Source organism: Strix aluco, chromosome 12, assembly GCF_031877795.1.
Source record: "Strix aluco isolate bStrAlu1 chromosome 12, bStrAlu1.hap1, whole genome shotgun sequence".
NCBI classification, from domain to species: domain Eukaryota; kingdom Metazoa; phylum Chordata; class Aves; order Strigiformes; family Strigidae; genus Strix; species Strix aluco.
In genome coordinates, this window is record NC_133942.1 from 18,001,948 (window position 1) to 18,025,649 (window position 23,702).

Consider the following 23,702-nt stretch of genomic DNA (forward strand, 5'->3'; position numbering starts at 1 on the left):
ATCTGGACACTATAATTATATGGACACTAAAATTTTGCTTTTGAGGGACAGAACTAGAATTCATCCAGGGGGACAACGGAGGATTAATGACCCAAGACCCTCCCACAAGCCAAGCTTCTCCTAGCTTTAAAAACTGTTGTGAACATTTTGAATCTAAACAAGGTGGAATCCAAACGGCAATGTTCTGCCGGGCTTCGCAAGCTCAGCAGGGACTCAGCACCAGCAAAACCACCTCATGCAGGCTCGAGAAGGTTCTTGGCACAAACTCCCACAGCAGCATAGTATCAGGAGCTGCATAATGTCAGAAACCAAATTTATTGTTCCCCTCCAGCAAACGTAAGCTTAACCCTTACACCTTGTTGGACACAGCTCCACGTGTCCTGTGCATAACTGACACCCAGGTGTCCATCCACATCGCAGCTCGCTGCCACCCAAAGGCCAACAGCGGGTAGCTGGGAGACAGCCCCTCCCCTCTCCTGCCCACCCTCACCCTACAGCCCATGTTCCCAGCACTCACCTTGTGCTTCCACCAGCACTGACTCACTTGCTGAACTTCTCCATGAGCCACTTGAACTGGGTAGCAATAGCCCAGAGAAACATCGCTTAGCGACTCAAATCACAACCAAGCCTTCACAGAAACCAGGAAATACACCACGTTTGGTATCGCAGAGGAGTTGCACAGGAGAAAAGGGGCAAGCAAGACCCCAATTTTGGGGCAGCAGCAAGCCAGATGCTCAGCTTGGCCACCCCTGGCTCCTCAACGTCCCCCTCGGGCAGTGCCCAGCCAACTGCCTGCACCAGCTCAAACATTCCATTCAAACGGACACCAGCAGGGTCAAGTTCTGGAACCCAGGTCCACCCACTCCACCTGCTCCCATGCGGCACCAACCACCCACAGCACAGCAGCGGGCAGCCAAGCTGCGCCTCTCTGAACCGAGCAGGACATCTTCTCCAGACCAGGCGTAACTGTCAGATCCAGCTCTGCCAGTGAAAGAGGCTTCTCGGCCCCTGCAGCCATTCAGCCAGGCCTGACAGCCTCACCCACCCACCAGTGGCACCGGCCAAAGCACACAGCACCAAAGCCGGTCCAGGACACCAACTTTCAATTATTTAAACTCGTGTGTCTTCCTAAAGTGACCTGCGCACAAACTCTTGTACAAAGACACAGTGACAAACTACTGACCATGCTAACGCACTGACTCAGCTGCATGACATGTTGCTGTTAAACATTTCCTCTCAGTATCTGATCTATAAATGGGATGTTCCCTGTTACTGTATAGAAACATACATGAAATGCCTGCATATACTGCAAAGAAAAACAAGCCCCATCAGCAGATGTTGACCCATGCACCCAAGTCACACAGTAGCTGTAAAAAAGCACCAAACCACATTAAATTTCACCTCTCAGCTAAACAAGTCAGGGAGAAACACCAGACTGATTCTGGCTACAGATCATCTGCTGAAGAGGGAATAACGTTTGATAAAGAGGGGATGATAATATGTGGACCACAGAGGACTAACGACTTCATGGGACCTATTCCTTGCCTTGGGAAAGAAACATGAGCCTCAAAAATCACTGTGCAGTATCTCCTGCTCATCAACCAGAACAGAAAGAGTGGTGGTACCACGAAGAGAAGCATTAGCAATACCAGCAGAACAGGCCCTACTGGGAGAATCTGGCTCACTCAGAGCTAGCAAGAGTAAAGTATGTTGGGAGCTGGAGTATCCAGAGACCATCCTGCTGTATTAAAGATAAGCAGTTGGTCCAGCAGAGCTCTCCACTACATCCTAGTACAGTCAGTGGTTCAAAAATCTGACATGCAATTTCTAAAAGAGGCCAGCATCAAGTAATGTATGCATAATACTACATATTAAATATCTTGCTTCTTGTGAAAGGAATAAATTTAGCGACAAAGCAGAAGAAAGGAGTTTATACAGGCATGTGGCTGGGGCAGTTCCTATTTAAAGGATTACACCAATGCTGTGCAGACTGCACTTCTCAAACAGCCAATCATGGGTGAGCAGAACATCAAATAACTATTTTTTTCCCCCCCTCTTTATATTACAATGGGTTAATACACAGAATATTCATTTTAATGCAGGCTCTTCAACAAAACAAGAGAGGCCAAACTATTTTAGGTGGCCAAAATATTCAAATACCTTTGCCCAATCACTCCAACATCTATTTCTCATTTTAAAATCCAATTAAAGAAAACTGAAACCTCATTACAACGTAACATACATGCTAGTAAGGCAGCATTACAAACCCCACTCTGTCACCGACCAAAATACAGAGCAGCAGTAACGATACTACAAACTTCTTGAACAAGGAGTATCTCTTTACAAGTCAGCTCTTGATCTGCAGCTGGGTGCTTTCATAATATTTAAGAGCATACTGCAGATATAACATCATGAAAGAAGAGTCGGGAAAACTTTGCAAAGGGAAGCCACATTTTTAATTTTTCTCCTTTTGTACAAAACTATGGAAGTAACAAGATGCATCAAAGGCTCTGCTCAGATTTCACAATTCAAGAAAGAAATAATACAAAGGCAAAAAAATGCAAAAGCATGCGTACGATTACATACAGTTCTACAGAAATCGACACAGGCTACGGAGACAGGATCACTAGACTCAGCTCCTGTTCACAGGTATAGCCACATGCCAATAGGGCTAATTTACACCCCGGAAATAAGTTTTCCACTCTCAGATAAAAATTCTTAAGGTATCTGTGAAATCTAACAGGCCTGGCCGCCAGCAGCTCGTGCATCAGCGGAGCCACTCCAGCCGCCCCCCGCAGCGGCTCGGCTCCGCCGCCGTCTCTCCCAGGGAGCGGGCAGAGGGCGGCAGCCGAGCGCCGCGGGAACCTGATCCAGAAATCCCGCCGGCGAGGGCGCGCAGCCAGGCTCCCGGCCGCCATTTTACGGCCATCCCTCTTCCACCATCTTGCGATTCCGTTGCAGTGGCGGCTGCGGCTCTGGGTCTGTTCCCAAGTGCTAAGATGGAAGAGCGTAGCATGCGCAGGGGACAAAGAAACAGGGGTGAGCGAGAATTTCTAAGGCTGAAGTAACAGAAACCGAGCCCTTTCAGCAAGGAGTGGAGGGGGAGCCGCCACCGATGGCTGCTGCTTTCATCATCCCAGCTTGGTTTTGAAGGAGACAGGGGTATCAGATTGCTTCCTCCTAGCTGGGCTGGAAAATCAAGTTGAACTACCACCCTTCCAGGCCGACGGTCGCTCCTGCCTGTCCCACTCCTCTCCGCAATAACCAAAGTCTCAGCCCCACACATCTCACTACATCCTGCTGCTGCCTGTCCCTTTCTCTACGTTTTCTGCAACGTCCAGTCCTCTCTTCTCCACCACAGCCCTCCATCGTTGTGCTTTCCTGCTACACCCCACTGCCAGCACCGTCCACTGCGTCTCTCCCTGCTCGCCTGCCACCCTGCAGCTCTCCGCACAGCTTCTCATTGAGCATTCACAGATCTGCTGACATCTGCTCCCAACACCCCACTTAAACACATCACTTTGCAACCCAGTCTACTTAGAGCAAGTGATGAAATTTCTCCGTTGGAGAATTTTCAGAGTTCCATGTTTTTTTCAAGAAAACCAAGGGAATTTTATTAGGAAGCACTGCCACACCACTCAAGGAAATGACACTCCAGCAGCTCTGGGGACAGCCGGTTTCCACGGGCAGGGCTCGGCAGGACACCGTCCCACAGAGCCTCCTGCAGGGACAGAGACTCAACCCTAAAGAAGGGGATCTGGAGCCATCCAAACCTCTACTGTCACGACGCAGAGGGGCAACATCAGGCTGCGGCTGAGCCATGTTGGCGTGCCACGTTCCACGGGGATTCATGAAGGAGGAAGACACTTTTCTTCAATCAGATTTATTACCAATAGCTGGAAGAAATTATAACCACCCAGGCTAGACTGAGGCCAGACAGCTTTGGCAGTATTTGTTTAAAGGCAGAGCAGCAATTACTGGCCTCCTCCTACTCTGGAGCTCTTTGTTTCTCCCTAAGCTTTATTTCAAGGACACAGGGACACAGCCTTTCCGTACATCAAGAGCGACAATTCATGTGCTTTACCCACAACATTATCTGGACACTGTAATTCTTTTTTCCAAGATGTGAACTGTCCTCTGAAAAGAGGGCAACTTCTCTAGTGACAGAGACAGATGACGTACACATCTGCATGTACAGGTATGCACATGCTTCCCTACTAAGGAAAGAAATTTAGATGAGAATTGGTATGTCCTTTTGAAGGCTGATGCAAATAATTACCTTTAATAAACAACCTGTTATCAAGACAAAAGGGTATATGCTTGTCTTTTTTTATTCTATCAATGTAGAAATAAAGAGAACTGAAAAGACTTATTCTGTAAAATAATCCTTTCTGTTACCAAGACAATCAGGAAGCATTTCTACCTGCCAACAGAGTGTGAACAATTAGCAACATTATATGTCAATTCAGGCCTTACACTGTACATAACTGGAGATGTAAGTGCTTTAATGCCCCTAAGTTAACATCCAAACAAGACCTACTTTAAATTAAATTATAAGTGGGGGATAAGCTATAATTAATAGTCTCAAAAATCATGACTCAAACAGCCCACCCTCCTCCAAATTCAGCAGAGAAGCACCTGTGAACCTCAAGAAAGCTACAGTTGGACTGTTGGTCCAACCACTGGTCCAACCTTGAAGTGAGAAACTCCTATAAAAATTGAGATCTGCTAAGACTCAGCCAATTATGTTCCCCTGGCTTCTAAGTAATACTTCAGGTTGTAATTCTGTTTTAATTAAGAGTCTGCTCTTTACTTGAGGGGGAAGAAAACCAAATCATCCCTTACCAAGAAGGACACATTGCTTCCAAGAAATAAGTAGCTGAATGGCAGTGATAAGGCCCTTTACAATCAGGCATCTAAGTTTACAAGGCAATTACAGCGCGCCTGAAGCCTCCAGCCTTAGCGTTTAATATTTCACATATGACTTCATTTTATAGGGGATCATCTTTGCTAACAGCAACAAAACATTTTATAAGCTCTCAACAAGTACAAACAGTAGATATGTTTCCAGAAGGTGCAAGACAAGCTGAAGAAATGACCCAATACACACTTCTGGAACCAAGCGCTGATGAGGGAATGGCTCTTATCTGATACCATTCTGCGCCAGACTTCAAAATTTTGCTTTTGAGGGACAGAACTAGAATTCATCCAGGGGGACAACGGACGATTAATGACCCAAGACCCTCCCACAAGCCAAGCTTCTCCTAGCTTTAAAAACTGTTGTGAACATTTTGAATCTAAACAAGGTGGAATCCAAACGGCAATGTTCTGCCGGGCTTCGCAAGCTCAGCAGGGACTCAGCACCAGCAAAACCACCTCATGCAGGCTCGAGAAGGTTCTTGGCACAAACTCCCACAGCAGCATAGTATCAGGAGCTGCATAATGTCAGAAACCAAATTTATTGTTCCCCTCCAGCAAACGTAAGCTTAACCCTTACACCTTGTTGGACACAGCTCCACGTGTCCTGTGCATAACTGACACCCAGGTGTCCATCCACATCGCAGCTCGCTGCCACCCAAAGGCCAACAGCGGGTAGCTGGGAGACAGCCCCTCCCCTCTCCTGCCCACCCTCACCCTACAGCCCATGTTCCCAGCACTCACCTTGTGCTTCCACCAGCACTGACTCACTTGCTGAACTTCTCCATGAGCCACTTGAACTGGGTAGCAATAGCCCAGAGAAACATCGCTTAGCGACTCAAATCACAACCAAGCCTTCACAGAAACCAGGAAATACACCACGTTTGGTATCGCAGAGGAGTTGCACAGGAGAAAAGGGGCAAGCAAGACCCCAATTTTGGGGCAGCAGCAAGCCAGATGCTCAGCTTGGCCACCCCTAGCTCCTCAACGTCCCCCTCGGGCAGTGCCCAGCCAACTGCCTGCACCAGCTCAAACATTCCATTCAAACGGACACCAGCAGGGTCAAGTTCTGGAACCCAGGTCCACCCACTCCACCTGCTCCCATGCGGCACCAACCACCCACAGCACAGCAGCGGGCAGCCAAGCTGCGCCTCTCTGAACCGAGCAGGACATCTTCTCCAGACCAGGCGTAACTGTCAGATCCAGCTCTGCCAGTGAAAGAGGCTTCTCGGCCCCTGCAGCCATTCAGCCAGGCCTGACAGCCTCACCCACCCACCAGTGGCACCGGCCAAAGCACACAGCACCAAAGCCGGTCCAGGACACCAACTTTCAATTATTTAAACTCGTGTGTCTTCCTAAAGTGACCTGCGCACAAACTCTTGTACAAAGACACAGTGACAAACTACTGACCATGCTAACGCACTGACTCAGCTGCATGACATGTTGCTGTTAAACATTTCCTCTCAGTATCTGATCTATAAATGGGATGTTCCCTGTTACTGTATAGAAACATACATGAAATGCCTGCATATACTGCAAAGAAAAACAAGCCCCATCAGCAGATGTTGACCCATGCACCCAAGTCACACAGTAGCTGTAAAAAAGCACCAAACCACATTAAATTTCACCTCTCAGCTAAACAAGTCAGGGAGAAACACCAGACTGATTCTGGCTACAGATCATCTGCTGAAGAGGGAATAACGTTTGATAAAGAGGGGATGATAATATGTGGACCACAGAGGACTAACGACTTCATGGGACCTATTCCTTGCCTTGGGAAAGAAACATGAGTAAACACTATAATAAGTGTAGCCAAGGCCAGACAGACAGCACCGTGAGCTTACAGGAGAGCTAACTGAATAGCACTCATTGTGATACTGAAGATAAATTCATTCCTAGCTTTTTGAGTTCCCTTTATTTTATTCTGAAGTCTATTAAAAAGAGCGATTGGTGCTTGCCTGTCTCCCAAAGCAAAGATTTTTCTGAGTGATAAGCATTGAGAAGGGTCAGTTGGGGAAAGAGCTTTCCCCTACTTCCTGCAGCCAAAGTGGAAAGGGGGGGGGGGGGGGGGGGGAAGGGGCGGATGAGGAAAAGTATCCCAGATAGCTACTCTGCTATCTGTACCCATATGCAGTATGTATTTTTAACAGTGATCTGCCCTAAAGCAGGAATTTAAACTAGACTATACTAAACAGAGTCAGCTTCTTCATACTGTTTAGAAGCAAATCTCTTAACTCTGAATACTCACAATATAATCTGGCAAACTCAAGGGGCACGACAAACACTCCAAGGCTACCAGGTTGCCACTACCAGATAACCCACATGTCCTTCAAAAAACAGAAACTATTTCCCCAACCTCATTTTGTGACCGGGCACCTTCTTCTTCGTAAATAGGCAAGTGAGAAGAGTTACCATGGAGAACAGACACTTGACTTCCACAGGTGGCTGTAAACCCTGCTTGCAGAGCCTGCCTGGGTGTTAATTACACTTACACAGCACTAGGCACAATAGAGCCACGGTGCTACTGTAACAACTGAGGAATTAAGGACTCAGCAGGTATCCTATCTAAATAACCATCTGAATTGGGTTGTGCAGGTTTCCAGCCTGGCTCAAAGGAGGGGAAGGGGAGGAGGCAGAGGGAAATCTTCACACACATTCTGATCACTCCTGCTTGCCCCAGCACAGGACTCCCAAATGCCAAAGGCAAAGTAATCCTGAGCACCCAGTGAGCTAAATATATCCCTGGCTACTCTGCTGCAGCTCCCTGTAAAGCACATTGGGCCACCTTGAATGACAAGTATTTTCCAAAAGTGGCTTTTTTTTTTTCTTCACTACAAAGACACCACATTATGCTTGCATAAGCGAGCAAAACGAGCAGTTCATTCATCATTAGGAGAGCTGGCTCACTCTCTGATCTTTGAGCCAGAGGCTGAAAATGCTTGCGATGTTTAGTGGGAAAGTAAAAAAAAAAAAAGAAGAAAGAAAAGCAGCAGAGGGACAAAAGGAATCAAAACCTGTCTGCTTGATTAAGGAGTGCCACTGAGAATCTCCAAAGGCAGCATCCTGCCCCTTCCCTAACAAAGAAGGGGAAGGACAATTGCAGTTCTCAGGGTTTTGAAAACGGCCGGTCTCTCCCTCCCCGGGAAGGCAACGGAGCGTTTCAGCGCTCCACATCCACCATCCGTGGGAGGCCCGAGGCTGGCTCTTGGCAGCACCCACCACTGCCAACCTCCTCGCACCCACGCAAGGAAAGGAGCCCAGGGACACAGACCTTCCTGTAAGGCCAAGACTGCAGGCAGGGGTTAAGCGGCTGTGCCCCTCTGCCATCCCAGCCACAGGTTCTGCTTTGTCACAGCAGGACACAGCCAGGCTGAAGGCAGCGGCAGCACGAAGGGAACTCTGCACACAGGCACCATCCCATTTTTTGTAAGGACATGTAGATGCAGGGGGGACTGGAGCATGCACACACAGTTTTGGCTTAAATTAGTACAGGAAGGGTAGTGGGTTTTTCTCCCATAACATTTGCAAACTTCCTTTAAGACCTAACAGATTAAAGAAATGCAGCAATACAGAAATTTAGGACCCAAAATCATTAATAAGAACATGAAGGTGGACAAATTCCTTTCTGGTTCCAGATGACCTGCAGTTCAGACGAGGGGAGTCTGACCTGGCCTGAGGGTTTTATTCCAAGTGACTTTTAAAAGATGTTTTTAACCGAGAGATTTAAGGCTCATCATTAAGCCTCCGTTTTACTGATAGCACATGGCATTCAAAGCTCTCACCCTGTCACAACTCTGTAGTTAAGAGCAGAGGTTCCTCCCCGTGAAAGAGACGCAAATTACTCCTATAATTAATATATTAGCAATTCTATAAGTCGTCTATACCTAGTAATAAAACTTGCAAGAAACAGAAATAGTTACAACACAATTTTTTTCTAAGGAGCCAGGTGTTCTGGAGATAGTGGATTCCTGACATTGCAACACACTTGTTCATAGCCAGGGTAAAGGTTTGTGAGCCATGAAGCGTTGTGAAGCACCCGGTGCTTGGCAAACACACTCCACAGAAGCCCTGCCAAGACGAAACGCCATGCAAGCGTTACCAACACAATACCAGAAGGGAATCTGAGATCACTGTTTCAAACTTCTTTATTTTTTTAACCTTAGAAGTCAAGACCAGGAAAACACACATACTGCACTGTAGATTATCTCAGCCCACAAATAAATATAAAGCAAGCTGTATATTGAAAATTATAGTTTAACAGTGGTGCTGCACAAGCAGTGATCTAATAAGAGCTACTGCACATTTGGGAAGACTCACCAACATTTTGCTTCTTATTCTATCCAAAAGACACTCCCTGCTCCAAGAAAAGGAGGCATTAACAGTGTGACAGACTTACAAAAGCTTCACTGCGAGTCACTGGATGTGAATTTTTCATCTAGTCATTTTTGCTTTCATTTCAAGTATCCTTTACAGGATATAAAGGCAGACTTTACAAGCACACCACCACTTGTTGAAAGAGCATCTTCAAATGGCATTTCAGCACACATCTTTTAATAAAAACACACCAGAAAAATTTATGTAAGACACCATGTCAGTGGAACAGTACATCCTTTGCTAGAAGGCTGCTTTTATCTAATTATGGTAATCCCCCCTCCCCCAGTGCCATGCTGTTTGTATTTATTTTCCTTGAAGGAGAAGAGAGGAGAGATAATGCAGAACAGAATCTTCCTCCATCCATTATCACCACCCTCCTGAGCTGGATTTCAGCTAGGGGCAATGGGAGACTTAGAAGCGCTTCTCCATCTTCAGAACTTAACAGTCTAATTTATCATTGCAATTCCTGCTGGAACTGTTGTCTGCAATACAAAACAAGATACAGTGGATATACACACCTCCAGGTTATGTATCAGGAGACACAATTTCAGCATAAACTGCCAAAACAACCCAAAGTATGTTCATTTTAGCTGTCTTGAGTTCAAAAGTCATAGCATCAGGAGGTTCAGTTCAGTCCCTACACTCCTGCTCAGAGTCCCAGGTATTTAACCATGGGGCTAGTCTCACTGCATTTGCCACTGCTATCCTCATCTGCTCCTTAAAACTAGCAGTGATAAATCTGAATAAAGACACACGCCAGTATAAAAATTCCTCAGAGCCAGGCTTAGCAACTCTGTAACCTGCTAATCATATGAACCGCTTTCTGAGACGAGAGGTGAAACATGAAAACAAAGATGGGAACTGATTTCTCCCTCTACCTAGTTGTAGAGATTCAAATTAAACATCGCTGCCTTCCTGGCTCTCCCCCCTCTGAGCCCTCTCAAAGCTCTAACACAAAGTTAACAGTGGAAGTGTTTGTTTTAATGCAAATGTGGTTATTGTAGCCCAAATGCAGCCAGCCACACCGCTCCCAAGACACACACGTGAGATCCCATGTTCTCAGAAGTGCCATCTCCCACGAGCAGTTGGGGTATGACCCCGTGGCACTGCAACACGATGTTATTTCTCCCTGAGCCGTGGGAGAGTTTGGCTTCAGCTTGTAAAGGAAATGGGGGAAGGTGCAGATAAGGGTAACTGTTGCCCTCAAAGTACAGCAGGTGAAACATCAAGCCAACAGAAAGCGGAACAGGCTCTAATCTACAATCTCAGCCACATCAACTTCTCTTGGCTGAAGGCACTAATAAATTTAAGCAGGAGTGGTGTGGGAGCATGTGTGCATGCACGTGCACACAAGCACAGCACTGCCCGGCAGCAGCACACGCTGTGTGCCACAGAAGCATCTTTGCAGGATTACAGAATTAACCAGGTGAGCTCTTTATTCCCATTCTTCATTTTTATTCAGCAAAACAGTCATGCATTTAGAGAATACATAAAATTTGATTAAAGATGTTTAACTAAAAAGAACAATCCAGAAGAGATTAAATTTCAGCTAAATGTAGCTTCTTGCAGTTGGTGAGCCTTTTTTATAGCGCTGTATATATTGTATCCATTCTGGCAGCAATCACGAAACAGGAAACAGAGAAGTTGAAAGTCTCAGAATTGTGCATTCGTAATTAGATGAGACATTTCCTTTGAGAGGGTAATGTGAAACAGAAGTAACAAAGCAAAACAAGAACAATCTCCTTTGTGCTGCACACAGATTACATCATTATTCATATGAATTCCTTGCACATTATTCCTTTCGTGCCCTGCACTGATCAAGCATTTTCCCTTTTCAAAAAAGCCTCCAGACAGTTTCATAAAGGGTTAAAGCTTGAAAAGGAGAAAAAAAAAAATCCTTGTTAAAGAATCCAGCAGTGCAAATGAAACTGAAAGGCTGTACATACACGATGGCCACAACAGCTAAAAAATAACCCATCAGCCTGGACAAAAATTTGAAACCCGTAGTTAAAGACGTTTTAATAAATGTGTTTAACGTTTCCACTCAGCTCAAAGAACATCAGTTGCAAAATGCACGCTGAAAGCAAGAGTGAGTTTTAGTGACTTAAAGAATGATGAAAGCCATAATGCTATAAAAAAAAGCCAGACGTTCCAGGAATACTACGATATTCTGCAATTCCTTTTGAAGTTTAAAAGAAAAAAAGAAAAAAGCCACACCAAAAATAACCCTACTCCTTTTTCAAGTCCCTTGCTTCTCAAAATAGCCTGCACTATTAAAAAAAGAAAATCATAAAAGCCCGCGCCCGCCAGATGAGAGGAAGCGAGGGAAGGCAGCCACGCTCCCAGTTCAGCCCAGTACATCCCAGCAGAGCCCGGGGCTGGCGTGGGAGAGGCCGTGCAGCGTGCGCAGCCATCACGCGCAGGCACAGCTCTGCCTCCGCATGAGCCGCCACCACCGTCCGCCTGTTACCAAGCGAGCGCAGCCAATCCCCGTCCCCAGCGAGCACAAGATGGCCTTTGAACTCCCCACCAGCAACTTCCTGCTGTTTTTAGAGTACACACAGTGCAATGCAGTATGTCTGTCAGCTATGCGGCACAAAGGAACAGCCATTTTGTGACTGAACTGGACCCGCACCAAAATGCCAGGCGGTGCAGCCTTTCCCTCTCCTTTCACGGGGAATCGGGGCTTCCCGAGCGCTACCAAAACAACACAGAGATGCCCTCTGCTTTCATCGGCAGCCACAGAGGGCAATTTTTGTTTAACATCTTCGTTTCCTCCTCCCCCCCCCCAATCCTCTTTCGCATGTAGCTACATCTTCATAAAATGGCTGCCACGTAAAACAAGGGTGTTCTGCTCTGTGAAGGCTGCAGCACACGCTGCAGAGCACTCTGCCTCTGTAAGGTGGTTGCTGAGCAAAAAAACCCACCATTTCAGACCTCAGGCTTCCAGCTCTCTGAACAAACACCAGGTTGAGATCTAACCCACTGCAACCTTTTTTTTTCTCCCCAAAAACCAATGTTTTAGTGCTAGGGAAGCCAAGGGCTGGATACAGATGCAAGGGTTTGTTCAGCCCTGCAGCTGCTGTAGCAGAAACCATTCCCACACAAGGGTATTTAGGAGGTGCAAGAGCAACTGCTACAGATGCAGGCCAGGGGAAACCAGAAAAACAACGTATCCATCGTGTGTTACTTGTTATCCCCTACAAAACTCACTCCCGGATGTCAGGGGGACCCCAGCCTGCCTCTCGCCTCTGAAGTTCACATTAGGGCTGCACCATGGATGTACCCTCTCACACCACCTGCCTTTCAAAAATGCAGCACAGAAGATGCTAGAAAACACACCAGGATTTTGTTCAATTATTTAATGCAAGTCCCAGATACACAGGTGGTGGTTGTTTGTAACTGCAGCATACCAACTTTTATCCTAGGTGGAGAAAGTTGCATGAAATCAATCAGCTTCAAGTTTGGGAAGATTTACTGTCAATACACAAAGGACAGGTGTTGCTGTTCATCTAGGAAAGCACCAAGTACACCTCTCAGCTTACAAACTGTGAAGAGTTAACACTGTTTCCCTCCCCAAGAATAATCATCTGTCTGGGAACAATTCTCAGGCATTTTTGTTTATTCAGCATGTGCCTTTGTGTTTCATTAGGACTAGAAAGGCAGGAGTCAATTCCAAACATATCCCCCAGTCAGGACACTAAGGTGGTGTATAGGAGTTGTATTTTCTTCTGCTTTATCACCTTTCTCTAGTCCAGCATTTTTGCTTCTCCAGCCCAGGTGAATGGCACCGGCCATACCTACTTTTTCCACCCGTCTCCATCACCCAGGCCTCACACCAGGGTTTATGTAACAGGACTTCACATATTTCCACAGATGCCGAGCTGGTCTCACAACTGGGGAGAAAGCTGGCCAGCAGCATGTGAAGTGCAGACATCAGTGCATTTCTGGGCTACAGTAAAGCAAAGTGGTGGCTTCACTTCCTAGAAATCATTTCCCCTACAACTTCAAGTCAACCTCAGGAAGTAAAGTCCATTTTACGACATTCAGCTGACTCACAGCTCAAAAATAAGCTCGACAAGGCTCACTTACAAATATCCTGTGCTCAATTGTTCCCGCACTTCAGGTGAGTGGATGTTACCCACAGCAGGTTTATTCTGAGAAAAAATTGTGAAGGGGGAGAAGGGTAACCTCACACAACAGGTGTTACATGTAAATTGATCAATTATGATAAATAACCTTTCAGTGAAAACAGCAAAAGCACACATGAGACACTATGCAAATGTAACACCCCTAAGGTCAAAAAACCCAAAGGTCTTCTTTCTGTGGAACTCCTGTGAGATGTCTCCAATTTAATCTACTATTCAGCATGTTTCCAACACCGGTAAAATACCTTAATTTAAGTTACCTGAACAAATTATACCTATTATTGCTCTTGTTGATTATCTGCACTTTAAAAAAAATCATAAAGACTTAAATAAGCTGAATCATAAGTCATTTTTTAAAAAACTGAGGCAATATTTTGTGTGTAGTATTTACAGTATTATAAAGATAGAACGGTTTGAGAGTCTGATGTGTTTTTAAACTGCATTATTATAAAAAAACTCTGTATTGGTGCTGTATGCAATGCTTCAACAGTCCCTGAGGCTAATTTAGTTAATAATAATTTCAAATTAAACAAACTTACCCATATCAGGATTTAAAATTTGACTGCAATTTTAATACATCCAGAATACCATCCAAGTTTATGTTAGAAGGTTACAGCAATTTGATTTTATATACATATTCCCACACTATTTCAAGTTTGTGTGTTTAAAGGTAGGTTAAATACTGGACATCGAGAATACTATTCAAACACCTGCAAACATCACATAGGGCACATGTGATACAGACAGTTCAGAATTCTTTTTTATTAATGTTGGTTAAAAACTACTGAAGACAACACCAGAGAAAAATAAACAGGCCACGATTCAATTAAAATTATCAAAATGCAAAACTCAAGTGTTATTTACAAACTAGAAAACAAAAATGCAGTTTAATTTCCAATTTTCAAAAAAGCCGACCCTTTAAATACAAAACCAGCAATTCAGTAATTATACTTCTGCATTCCTAGCAAACAAACATTTCCAGTATTTCATACTTTTCCCACATCAAGGTTAAGTTTATAAAAATCTGTAAAGAATCTCATTATTCAACAAAAGTAAATAAAAACACTCTGAGCAAAAATGCATTAAACAAACAAGCAAAGCATTTGGAGCCTCTTGTTAACAGTCCCAGTGTATATTTTATAATATGAAATACTATCACCAACAGGAGAAAGTCTGGTTAAATTGTATAAAAATATTCGAAAATACCTAAACAGTATCAAAGTTCTACAACCTCAAATAAAATTTGAAGTAAGGGGTATCAGACAAACAGGCACTTTCCAGTTTATATTTTAAAATGAGGTTTTTTTCATTCATGTAACTTTTTCTTGTACCTATTTACTATAATTTACTACTACACCAGGCTTCTGTATGGCCCTCAGTTAAAGTTTAGACTTCTGAGATTCTTCAAAGAAAAATTTGCCTTGTATGTAAAATGGTGCAATGCAGCAATGGCTAAACCGACAAGGTCATTTTTCACAGCACAAAAAACCTAAAAACTGAAATTCAAAAGCTGGAAAAACATAATACAGAGGAAAGGGCTCCCCTGAATAAAGGTACAGTACCTTTTGACTATGACATGGGCCCTTAAGTCACAACACAACTTTCAGAAATTGCTACCAAAAAAATTAGGGTGTGGCATGCTAACAATCTCAAGGTCATTCCTTAAAAAGGAAGCAAAATCAATAAAATGTTTTGTATTAAGCACTGACAGTAACCCAAGGCTGTCAAAGTAAACAGGGTATTCACAGGTTTTACAAAAAAAAAAAAAGTAAGTTGATAGATCATACCTCGATGCATTGCTGTGGACTGAACCCTCCTCTCCTTGGCTTTTGTCCTTATTTCTCATCATCTTTTTATTCTTAAATATTAAGAGGGGGTCAGGGGTGTCTGTTTGCTTTGAAGTCCTGTGCCCAGGTATTTACTGTCAAAAGTTGAAAGAAAGGTAAGGTCCCAGTTCGTTTCACTGGCTTTCATTATCAGGAACAAAGTCCTGACGCTGCAATGATATTGTTATAACAATACACAACACTGATCAACACGGCAAAACGGAGATTTAAAACAAATAATCGTTTTTAAAAGAAAAATCCGAGAATAAACACAGTAGAGGAGCATCCTGCAAACTTTCCCAAAGTAACACTGGATGCAAATAATCTCTGTATCTTATTGCGTCATCCCAATACAGCTCAAATCGGTCAAAAATCAAAGTACTCAAAACGGCAGAAATCTAAAAATTATTATTATTAATTGCTCACCTACCTGATCCATGCACCGCCGCCAGGACCAAGTCGATATTAGTTTCGGGTAGTGGAAAAACATTAGATCCAAAATATTTAGAGTTATAATGATAAAATACGAATTTCAGAGAATGAAAAAAAATATATATTCTAATCCCAAAAATATGATGCCGATAAAGCAAAAGAAGCGATAATTAGTACAAAAATGTCCGGGGGAAAAAGCTCATTAGGAGAGCGCACAAAAATGGAGGTACGCCATGGCTTCTAAGCTGGAAAAACAACGACCTGGGCTCTCTCCACGGCTTCTTCTTTCCAGCAAGGCACGAAAAGGGAGCCCTCAAAAGCTGCTTTTCTGCCCGAAAAAGGTCCGCTCGGCCCCCGATTAGTGCCTAGGAGAGGCAAGGGGCTGTGGGGGCCCCCTGAGGCTGCCCGAAAGTTAGGGAAAGTTGCGTAAAGTGTTGGGGAAGGCACGGAGCTGAGCGCGCTCTCTCTAAGGCACAGCCGCCATCTAGAGCTCCTTCCCAGCTCTGAGCTCTGCCTTTGATTGACACTCTCTACATTTACCCCACAACTCAGGTGATGTACCATAGACCCACCCCTTCATTTCTACCAAAAAAAGAGATAGCCTCCACCTAAAGGGTGCCTGCTACCCCCACAGCCCTAGCTTCTTCCAACTACCCCAGCTGAAGGGGCACCTTAACCCCATGTGGCTCAGGCACCCTTTTGAAACCAGAAAGAAATGGAATTTGTGCCTTTTGTTTTAAAGATTTGCTAAATATTTCAGTGCCTGGGCTAAAATTACTTCCTCCCTGGACAGGAAGTGGTGCTGTTGCAAGCCATTTTGAAAGAATGGAAGTGGAGCTAACAGCCATGCAGCCAGCAACAACCCACCTTGGGGCTCACCCCACCCGAGGGGTAGCTTTTTTTCAATTCAGTGGCAGTATCCCCAGACAATAGCTCCACCATTTGTCACCCAACACTTGCACTTAAAGCTTGGGACAAGAGCATCACACGCGCCCAGGAAAGCCCCACGTTGCTGAGAACCCCCTCCAGCTCGATAGCGCCTCCCTAGTGGTTTTCCCCAACAACAAAAATCCAACAGCAACACAATTTTCATCAGTTATGCCAAGGCACTACTGTAAAATAAGTCTGACACCATTAAAAGGGTTATTTCTAATTCACTTTCTTAACCCATTAATGCTCATTAACAGGTTTTAACACAACAAATGCATTTTAAAGCCATCTAATAGCCGAGCTGGAGAACTGGACACCAAGCACCATCTCAAGTACAACATCCTAGTAGCGAGGGGATGCATCACAGGAAATGGAGGAGATCCAAGCATCCCCTAACCACTTGTATTTCAACTAACAGTTGTCTTCCCACAAGCAACAGACTCCTTAAAGTGCAAGGACATCTGGCATATTCGTAAGCATCACAACAAGACAGTGAAATCAGATGCTGGGGGACTGCTGGGAGGGAAGGGGCTAATGGGTTTCTGTGAGGACATCCATGGCACAGCACCCCAACAGCCAAAAAACATCGACTTTACCAGTAGAACCAAGATAGTCCCTGTCAACTCCTCCACACACTTGCCATTCACATCCTCCAACAACCCATCATCTTTCCACATGAAGGGGTTTGAGTAGGAATGCTCTGTTGCCACTGTCCATTTTAAAGAATTTCACCTTACTGATTTACAGAAGACCCCTGCACCTTAACTACAAGAACCAAACAACACAATGCAAGACCATTCCAAGCAATCTTGGGTAACACTAAGAAAATCCACTCATCTGAATGGAGATCCCTTTAGGTTGGTCCCAGTATCCAACACCATATAATACATGGCAAAACCAAACTTGAGCAAGCATGTATCATCAAAATGGCTGGACTAAACAGGTATGAACAATTCATCATGGCAAAAATGGGTATTTACACAGAAGTCTGAGCAAACCAAATGGTTAAAAACACAGTGGGGTTTTGCTTAGTTTTGTTTGTGTTTTGTTTTTAAAAGAAAACACCTAAGTTATGTCAGTACCAGGTTTGTCAACTTGGCCCTCCAGCACAAAACAAAGACAACTGAATTTCAGGTGAAACCTACACAGGAAGGTGGCTACAGTTTAACTATTTGATCCACAAGAAACTTGAAAGAAAATGGGGTTTTGACCATTAGAACCATTTTAAAATTCATTTGTAAAGGTTAACATGTCATCTGTAGCAATATCAAAAACAACTCCATTATTTCTCATCAAATACATGGTACAGGATCATGCAGCTAAGTCTACATTAAATAGCAGTGAAGCAGATTGGACACTTGTACAGAACAATTTTAAGACCGAATAGACTGTTTAGGAAGTACATCATCCAGAAAATCTGTTGAAAGTTTCTGTACCCATATACAACCAAAGAAGCATACCTAAAAAAGTTAAGACAAAACATTCAAGTACTCCTTTATTGTCATATTTGCTCAGCCTTCAATTGATATCAATTCCATCTTAAAATAACTTCAGAAAGTTCAGCAGAAGTACTCTGACAATAGGCCAAGTACTAAAAACCCCTAACATAAGCACCTGAATGAACAAACCAGCGAGTAAAAATTCATTGGAAGTCATGGCAAAGTGAACATAATTTGCAAATGAAAACCACATTTTAAATCAACTATAGCACAAAATTTTACCTTTCCTTTAGTGCTTAGCAGCTAAAATATTTCTCACTTTAATAGCAACCAAAAACCCACTTCAATATCAACACAATAAAAAAAAAAATAAATATTCAGCCAGAAAGGACAAACACAAAGTGTGAAAGAAACCAAAACCTTTTATTAAGACACTTAAAAAAAACATTACATTTTCTCCAAAGGGACAGCAACAGATCTCTTACCAAATGAATTTGCCTGTTATGCATGCACAACCCGAGAGCAAAATTTTGCCACCCAGTCCTCAAACAGATCCATCACTGGACAGTCACTGATACGGTCCCCTAATTCAAATGCAAAGTCCATTTTGATAGGATGATCACAACCCAGATCTTCTCTGGTTTAATAACACGAGAATCCACGCTTTAACATCCTTTTCTTGGACAGACATATCACAGCACTCATGCATTAGTCCATTTCCTCAACCTCTCAATCAACAGTGGAACTGCCATCTTGGTGTCTCATTTCGTAGACTCCTTTTGACACGCTTCATCTGATTGGATTCTTTATGGAAAATTAAAAGAAAAATGCTGTTGGAATACAGATCATATCTTTAAACTAAGACATTCAACTACTGTACCTTGAGGATAGTTTAAACATATAACTGATGCTTCACTCTGTATCACACATTCCAGAATATCTACTTTTATCATGAACAATGTCAAATCATCAGTTCAAGAGTCAAAAATATAAACTTTAACCAAAACTATAAAGTAGGGGAGGAATGATCAGAAGTTCAAGAACCCTTCCCAGGCTCCATAAATTCCATCTGAAATTTCTCCAAAGTGTTAAAACACTAGAGAAATCAATAGTGGGAAATCTGAGATATTTGCTCTGGCAACCATCTTTATTGGACTGACCCATCTACTAAAGCTGACACTGCTTAGTGGAAAACCAAGTTTATTACAGTAAGCAAAATTTTTTAACTACTGTCCATGCTCCTTTCTTCAAAGACATAGATCCATCAAAACCAATGCAATAGGCATGAAAACTGGTTTCCTATATAAAAGATGGTGACTGGGGACAAGACATTGCACCATCTTAACCCAGTTTTCCAGTTCATGAAAGACATACAGCGCAACAGCAAACACACACTTAAACAGAATGACTGGTTTAGTTACTGGTGGGAAAGGATGTGTCAGAAGTCACATGAAAATGGTAAAAAGTTACACTAGTTGACTTTAGCAAGACCACTGTACTACTCCTGATCCATATTCCAACTTTACTCTTCCTATAACAGCGACCAAGCCCACAGGTGAGTGACAAACCAAACAGATCAATGACTTCCACATGGATAAACACAAACCAAACATCCCCATCTTTACATTTTCTTCCAAGAAAATAAGCTCATGTACTTAAAAAAAAATACAGCTCCTCCTACCATGCAAAAATCAGGTACAGGAAGTTACTAAGTGTTAAGAACATCATTTTAAAACCAATGCTAACTGTAGAAGAGACTGACATACAAAAAAGGTTTTAAAATGTCTTCATGATTTTGAGTATCTGCACTCCAACGACAATTTATTCTTTTGAATGTGTATAGCCTTAACCTCATTTTAGTATGAAAGCCAACTCCACCACTATGTTGTTCCCCTGATAATCCTGGGAAGATTCTCACAAGTGGTGCAGAAACTGCCCACAGTACAGCAAAAATCAGTGGAGCCATCTAGTGGTCTCTGTCTCATCATTCCAGTTTCCCCATTCTCATTTCAAAATAACCAGTTAGAGCAAAGAGCAATGGAACCGGTCCAACAAGCCTCAGACTTTCACAACTGCCCATATGTCCTGTTCTATATTCCTCTGTAGACTTCCTTGTTTTAAATACAATGGAAAAGCAGCACAGCACAGAGAAGTGGAACACAGGATCTGGTAATTCACTCTGCATTGTGCAACGTGCATAGTTCTAATAGTATTCAACCACAGGATCTTCATTTCCAGAACCAGAAATTGAACACTCAAGTTTGCAGAAAATTCTTTGTTTCAAGAATTCTACTCTTCCTCAGATAAGCCAGGAATTAGATTATCTATTTTGAAGGGGTTTTTTTCTCCCCACACTAAACTGAATAAACAGGTTTTTGGGGTTGTTTTGGGGTTGGGTTTTTTTTAGTTCTTATTGGTATACTAGCCTAATTTCAAATCCATTTAGGCATTTGAAGATAAATTAGAACTTTAAATAATTTTTAATGCTAATGCTTTGACCAAGGTACCAAAACATGAAAAATAAACCATCAAAGTCGTCCATTATTGTCACAATCAAATATTCAGAAGTACTAACTTGAACACAGTGGGAACCCCATAAATAAGACCGTTAAAATAATTTTTATAGTTATTGTAAGAAGCTTAACATAACAAAATTTAATTACTGGCATCAGCTTTCCCCACCTCTCAAAAATATAATTTAGTCACATATTATTCAACCTTGAAAGGCCCTTTTCAGTTGGGTTAGCCTGTTGCCTTAAGACACTAATGAGATCTGCCAAAACCAATTTAAGGGCAAGTTTCCCTACTAAGTTCACCTACATGTGGCTGTACCAAAAACTCCACAAAAAACCCCACCACATTCGTTTTAATCTCTTCTCTTGACCTTGTAAAATAATTAGCAGTAAACGGAACTGATGATATATAACAACTAAGAACATGCTACAACAGCCCTTGTTCTAAAGTTATTCATACATCAAAAAGATGCCATAGTAATGGCCAAAATATTAATAGCCATCTGTACACTTTTTCATGTGAAATCTACATTTGCTTTAAAAAAGATTTCACAGCATTTGTTTACTTATGAATTAAGGCACATTTTACTAAGAAATTTCAATGATGTTGCAAAATACACTCTTTCTCCACCAACACATATGCAGTGATCCTACACTTAAAGACACTGAACAGCCCAATTTTTAGTTAGATTACATATTTCATCCCTTCTGCAACATCAGTTAGGCATCATCCCATTTTTCACATTTCTATTACCTACAATTTACTGTATTTGTTTCCAAATACAGTATTTTGGTTGTGATAAATAAGGGACCTAGGTAGTCATGTAATACTTTCAAAGTTTCCTCCAAATCACTGGTAACATAATGACACTCTGAATCAACGGACAGAAACCATTCACAACCATACCTAAAGGTTTAAGGCAAAAGTTTTACAACATCTGAGTTTACAAAGTTTTTCTCTTCAGATTTTTGCAATTAATCATTTGCTGCTCTACCTATTAAGAGACCACAGCAATTAAAGACAACCCTTATGGCCAAAACCATGGCCTCAGCAATTTCATGTCTACTGAACCCTTGTGTTTAAGTATGAGACTGAAGGCCAGTAACAACATGTAAAACACCCGTGCATCAGCGCAAGTGCGTAAGACACATCTACAAAGTTTTCCAGAGTGAAATTTCTCATACTCCGAAGCTTAAACTTAAAAATGAGGTGACATACTGGTAGTAAAGGGAATTCACTCCAACAGAGGGAGCTGAATGGACAGAATGAGGTTCTGAGCAAACCAAACCTGAAGTTCTACACTTCAAAGTTCATTAAAGCAAGATTTTATTCTCAAAGACACATACTCTGGTAACTTTTAGACTAGAGGAAAAAGCAGACATGCCCTTTATTGACATCTAAAGTCCATAACTTCTGTTCAATCTCCGAATGTTCTGTTCAACCTCCAAAAAGTAACTAAGTACTCCTGACAGTCCTAAGTCTGCTTTCACTGCTATTAGATGTTCAAGTAAGCACAAGCAGTAAAAGCACAATTTATGTAGGATCAGGTATTTTTAGCTAAGAAAGGCTGTTTGCCATGTTTCTCTGATTTAGAAATTAATTTCGGGTAAGATGTGACTTTACTCAGAAATGCACTCTTTTGTAGGGACTATTTTTAAATAATAAATTTTATTGCATTAAGCAAAGTATGCCAACTTCAATAAAGCTCCTGCTGTTTTCAAGTATTTTCCCCCTTCTACTAAAAAAAATAAATCAGTGCTTCAATTAAACATTATCTATGTTAACCAGAGAGGGTAATACTAGATCTTTAAAGATCCATACATTTGGATGTGATTACAAATGCATTTTGAAGCAACTTCTTCTAAAGGCATCTGTTTCTTTAAGTCAATTAAGAGTTTCACATTCACTCCTTGCTTTAGGTAAGGATTATAAAACAGAAAAGGATAGAAGAATTACTCCATGTGTAACTGAAAAGCCAAATTTCTGCTCAAGAAACCAGATCTGACAACGGCTAACTTACAATCCAATGAGAGAAAAACAGAAAAAATGCTCACAGGAAGAGGTAGGAAACAGATGAAGATTAATATAAAAATGAAACAAGTCACATGTTTAGAGATTACAGCAGGTGATTGGGGAAAAAAAGGCAACATTCGACAGCAGGAAGAGTTTTGAGGAATAGTTGGAAGGAGTAACATTTACTTCTAGCATAGCAAGAAATATGCTGTTCTACACATACCTGCAGTGTAAAGAGTAGCTTAAGACTTCTGGAAGAACAAATAAAACTTACAGAACACAGTAGTAGAAAAAATGAAACATTAATCAAAGATCACCAAAACTGAGCACATGTATGCCCAGTAAGAACTGAATTCCTCAAAGTTCCTCAATTCTACTGTTTTGCTTCACAACTGAAAACTCAGTGATAAAATTGGTTCAAAATGAATTGTACCTAAAAGCAGCACAAGGCCATGATAACATGGCCTAGCGAGGCTTGCACCTTATCCCCACAAACTGCTTTCTCCTTTCAGAAGAGCTCTACATTAGTCTCCACATCACGTGAGTAGATCAGAAGAAAGCACGGGACTTTGGAATACAAACAGGGAGCGGCTGCTTTTCTAGTACCTGAGCCAGCATCGATGGCAGCTTGTTCAAGGCAAGCATGGTTGCTGAAGGTCTCTGCTAACATACATAGCCATTGGACAGTGAAAAATCACTACCATCTATCCACTGAGAGAATATTTGCATCTTGGAACATTTTCTCAAGCTGTCTGCAGTCTAAGACAGACATTACTCAATCAGGTAGCATGTTGTGCTGAAAGAACTGTCTCCAAGAAACTGTCTCTTTTAAAGAAAAGCATATAATCCAAAGCATAGTTCTACAGGAATAGAGCTTCCCACTGAGAAAAAAAAGTTAATTCATGTACACAAAATGCAATGGATGCCCTAGTTAAAAATGTAGAATCAAGGAGTCTGAATTTTAAGCAGACAGGAAGACAAAAGGACTTGGGTCTTTTCAGACACAACTCCCAAGAGTCACAGAATGTACCAGACACAGCAAAAGGTCATCAAGACCAAACTGCTTTTAGTTAAGGAAACTGGGAGAAAATCCTATCCCCATATTCATC

General features: G+C 42.5%; 1 protein-coding gene across 12 annotated transcripts in view; it reads right to left on the minus strand.

Annotated features, from left to right (window-relative positions):
- The window catches only part of CHD2 (chromodomain helicase DNA binding protein 2), a 93,018-nt gene that overhangs the window by 43,199 nt on the left and 26,117 nt on the right, over window positions 1-23,702 (minus strand). For 8 of the 12 annotated variants that reach the window (XM_074837064.1, XM_074837067.1, XM_074837069.1 and 5 more), the window contains exons 5-6: window positions 15,696-18,870; window positions 15,227-15,360 (exon numbers count right to left, since the gene is read on the minus strand). The exons of 1 other annotated variant lie outside the window; for it this stretch is intronic. In XM_074837064.1, the coding sequence (XP_074693165.1) occupies window positions 15,227-15,288 (62 nt within the window). In that variant the 5' untranslated portion in view covers window positions 15,289-15,360; window positions 15,696-18,870. Of the gene's footprint in view, window positions 1-15,226; window positions 15,361-15,691; window positions 18,871-23,702 lie in introns of all 12 variants that reach the window. 3 more of the 12 variants (XM_074837071.1, XM_074837076.1, XM_074837065.1) reach the window with 2 other exon arrangements.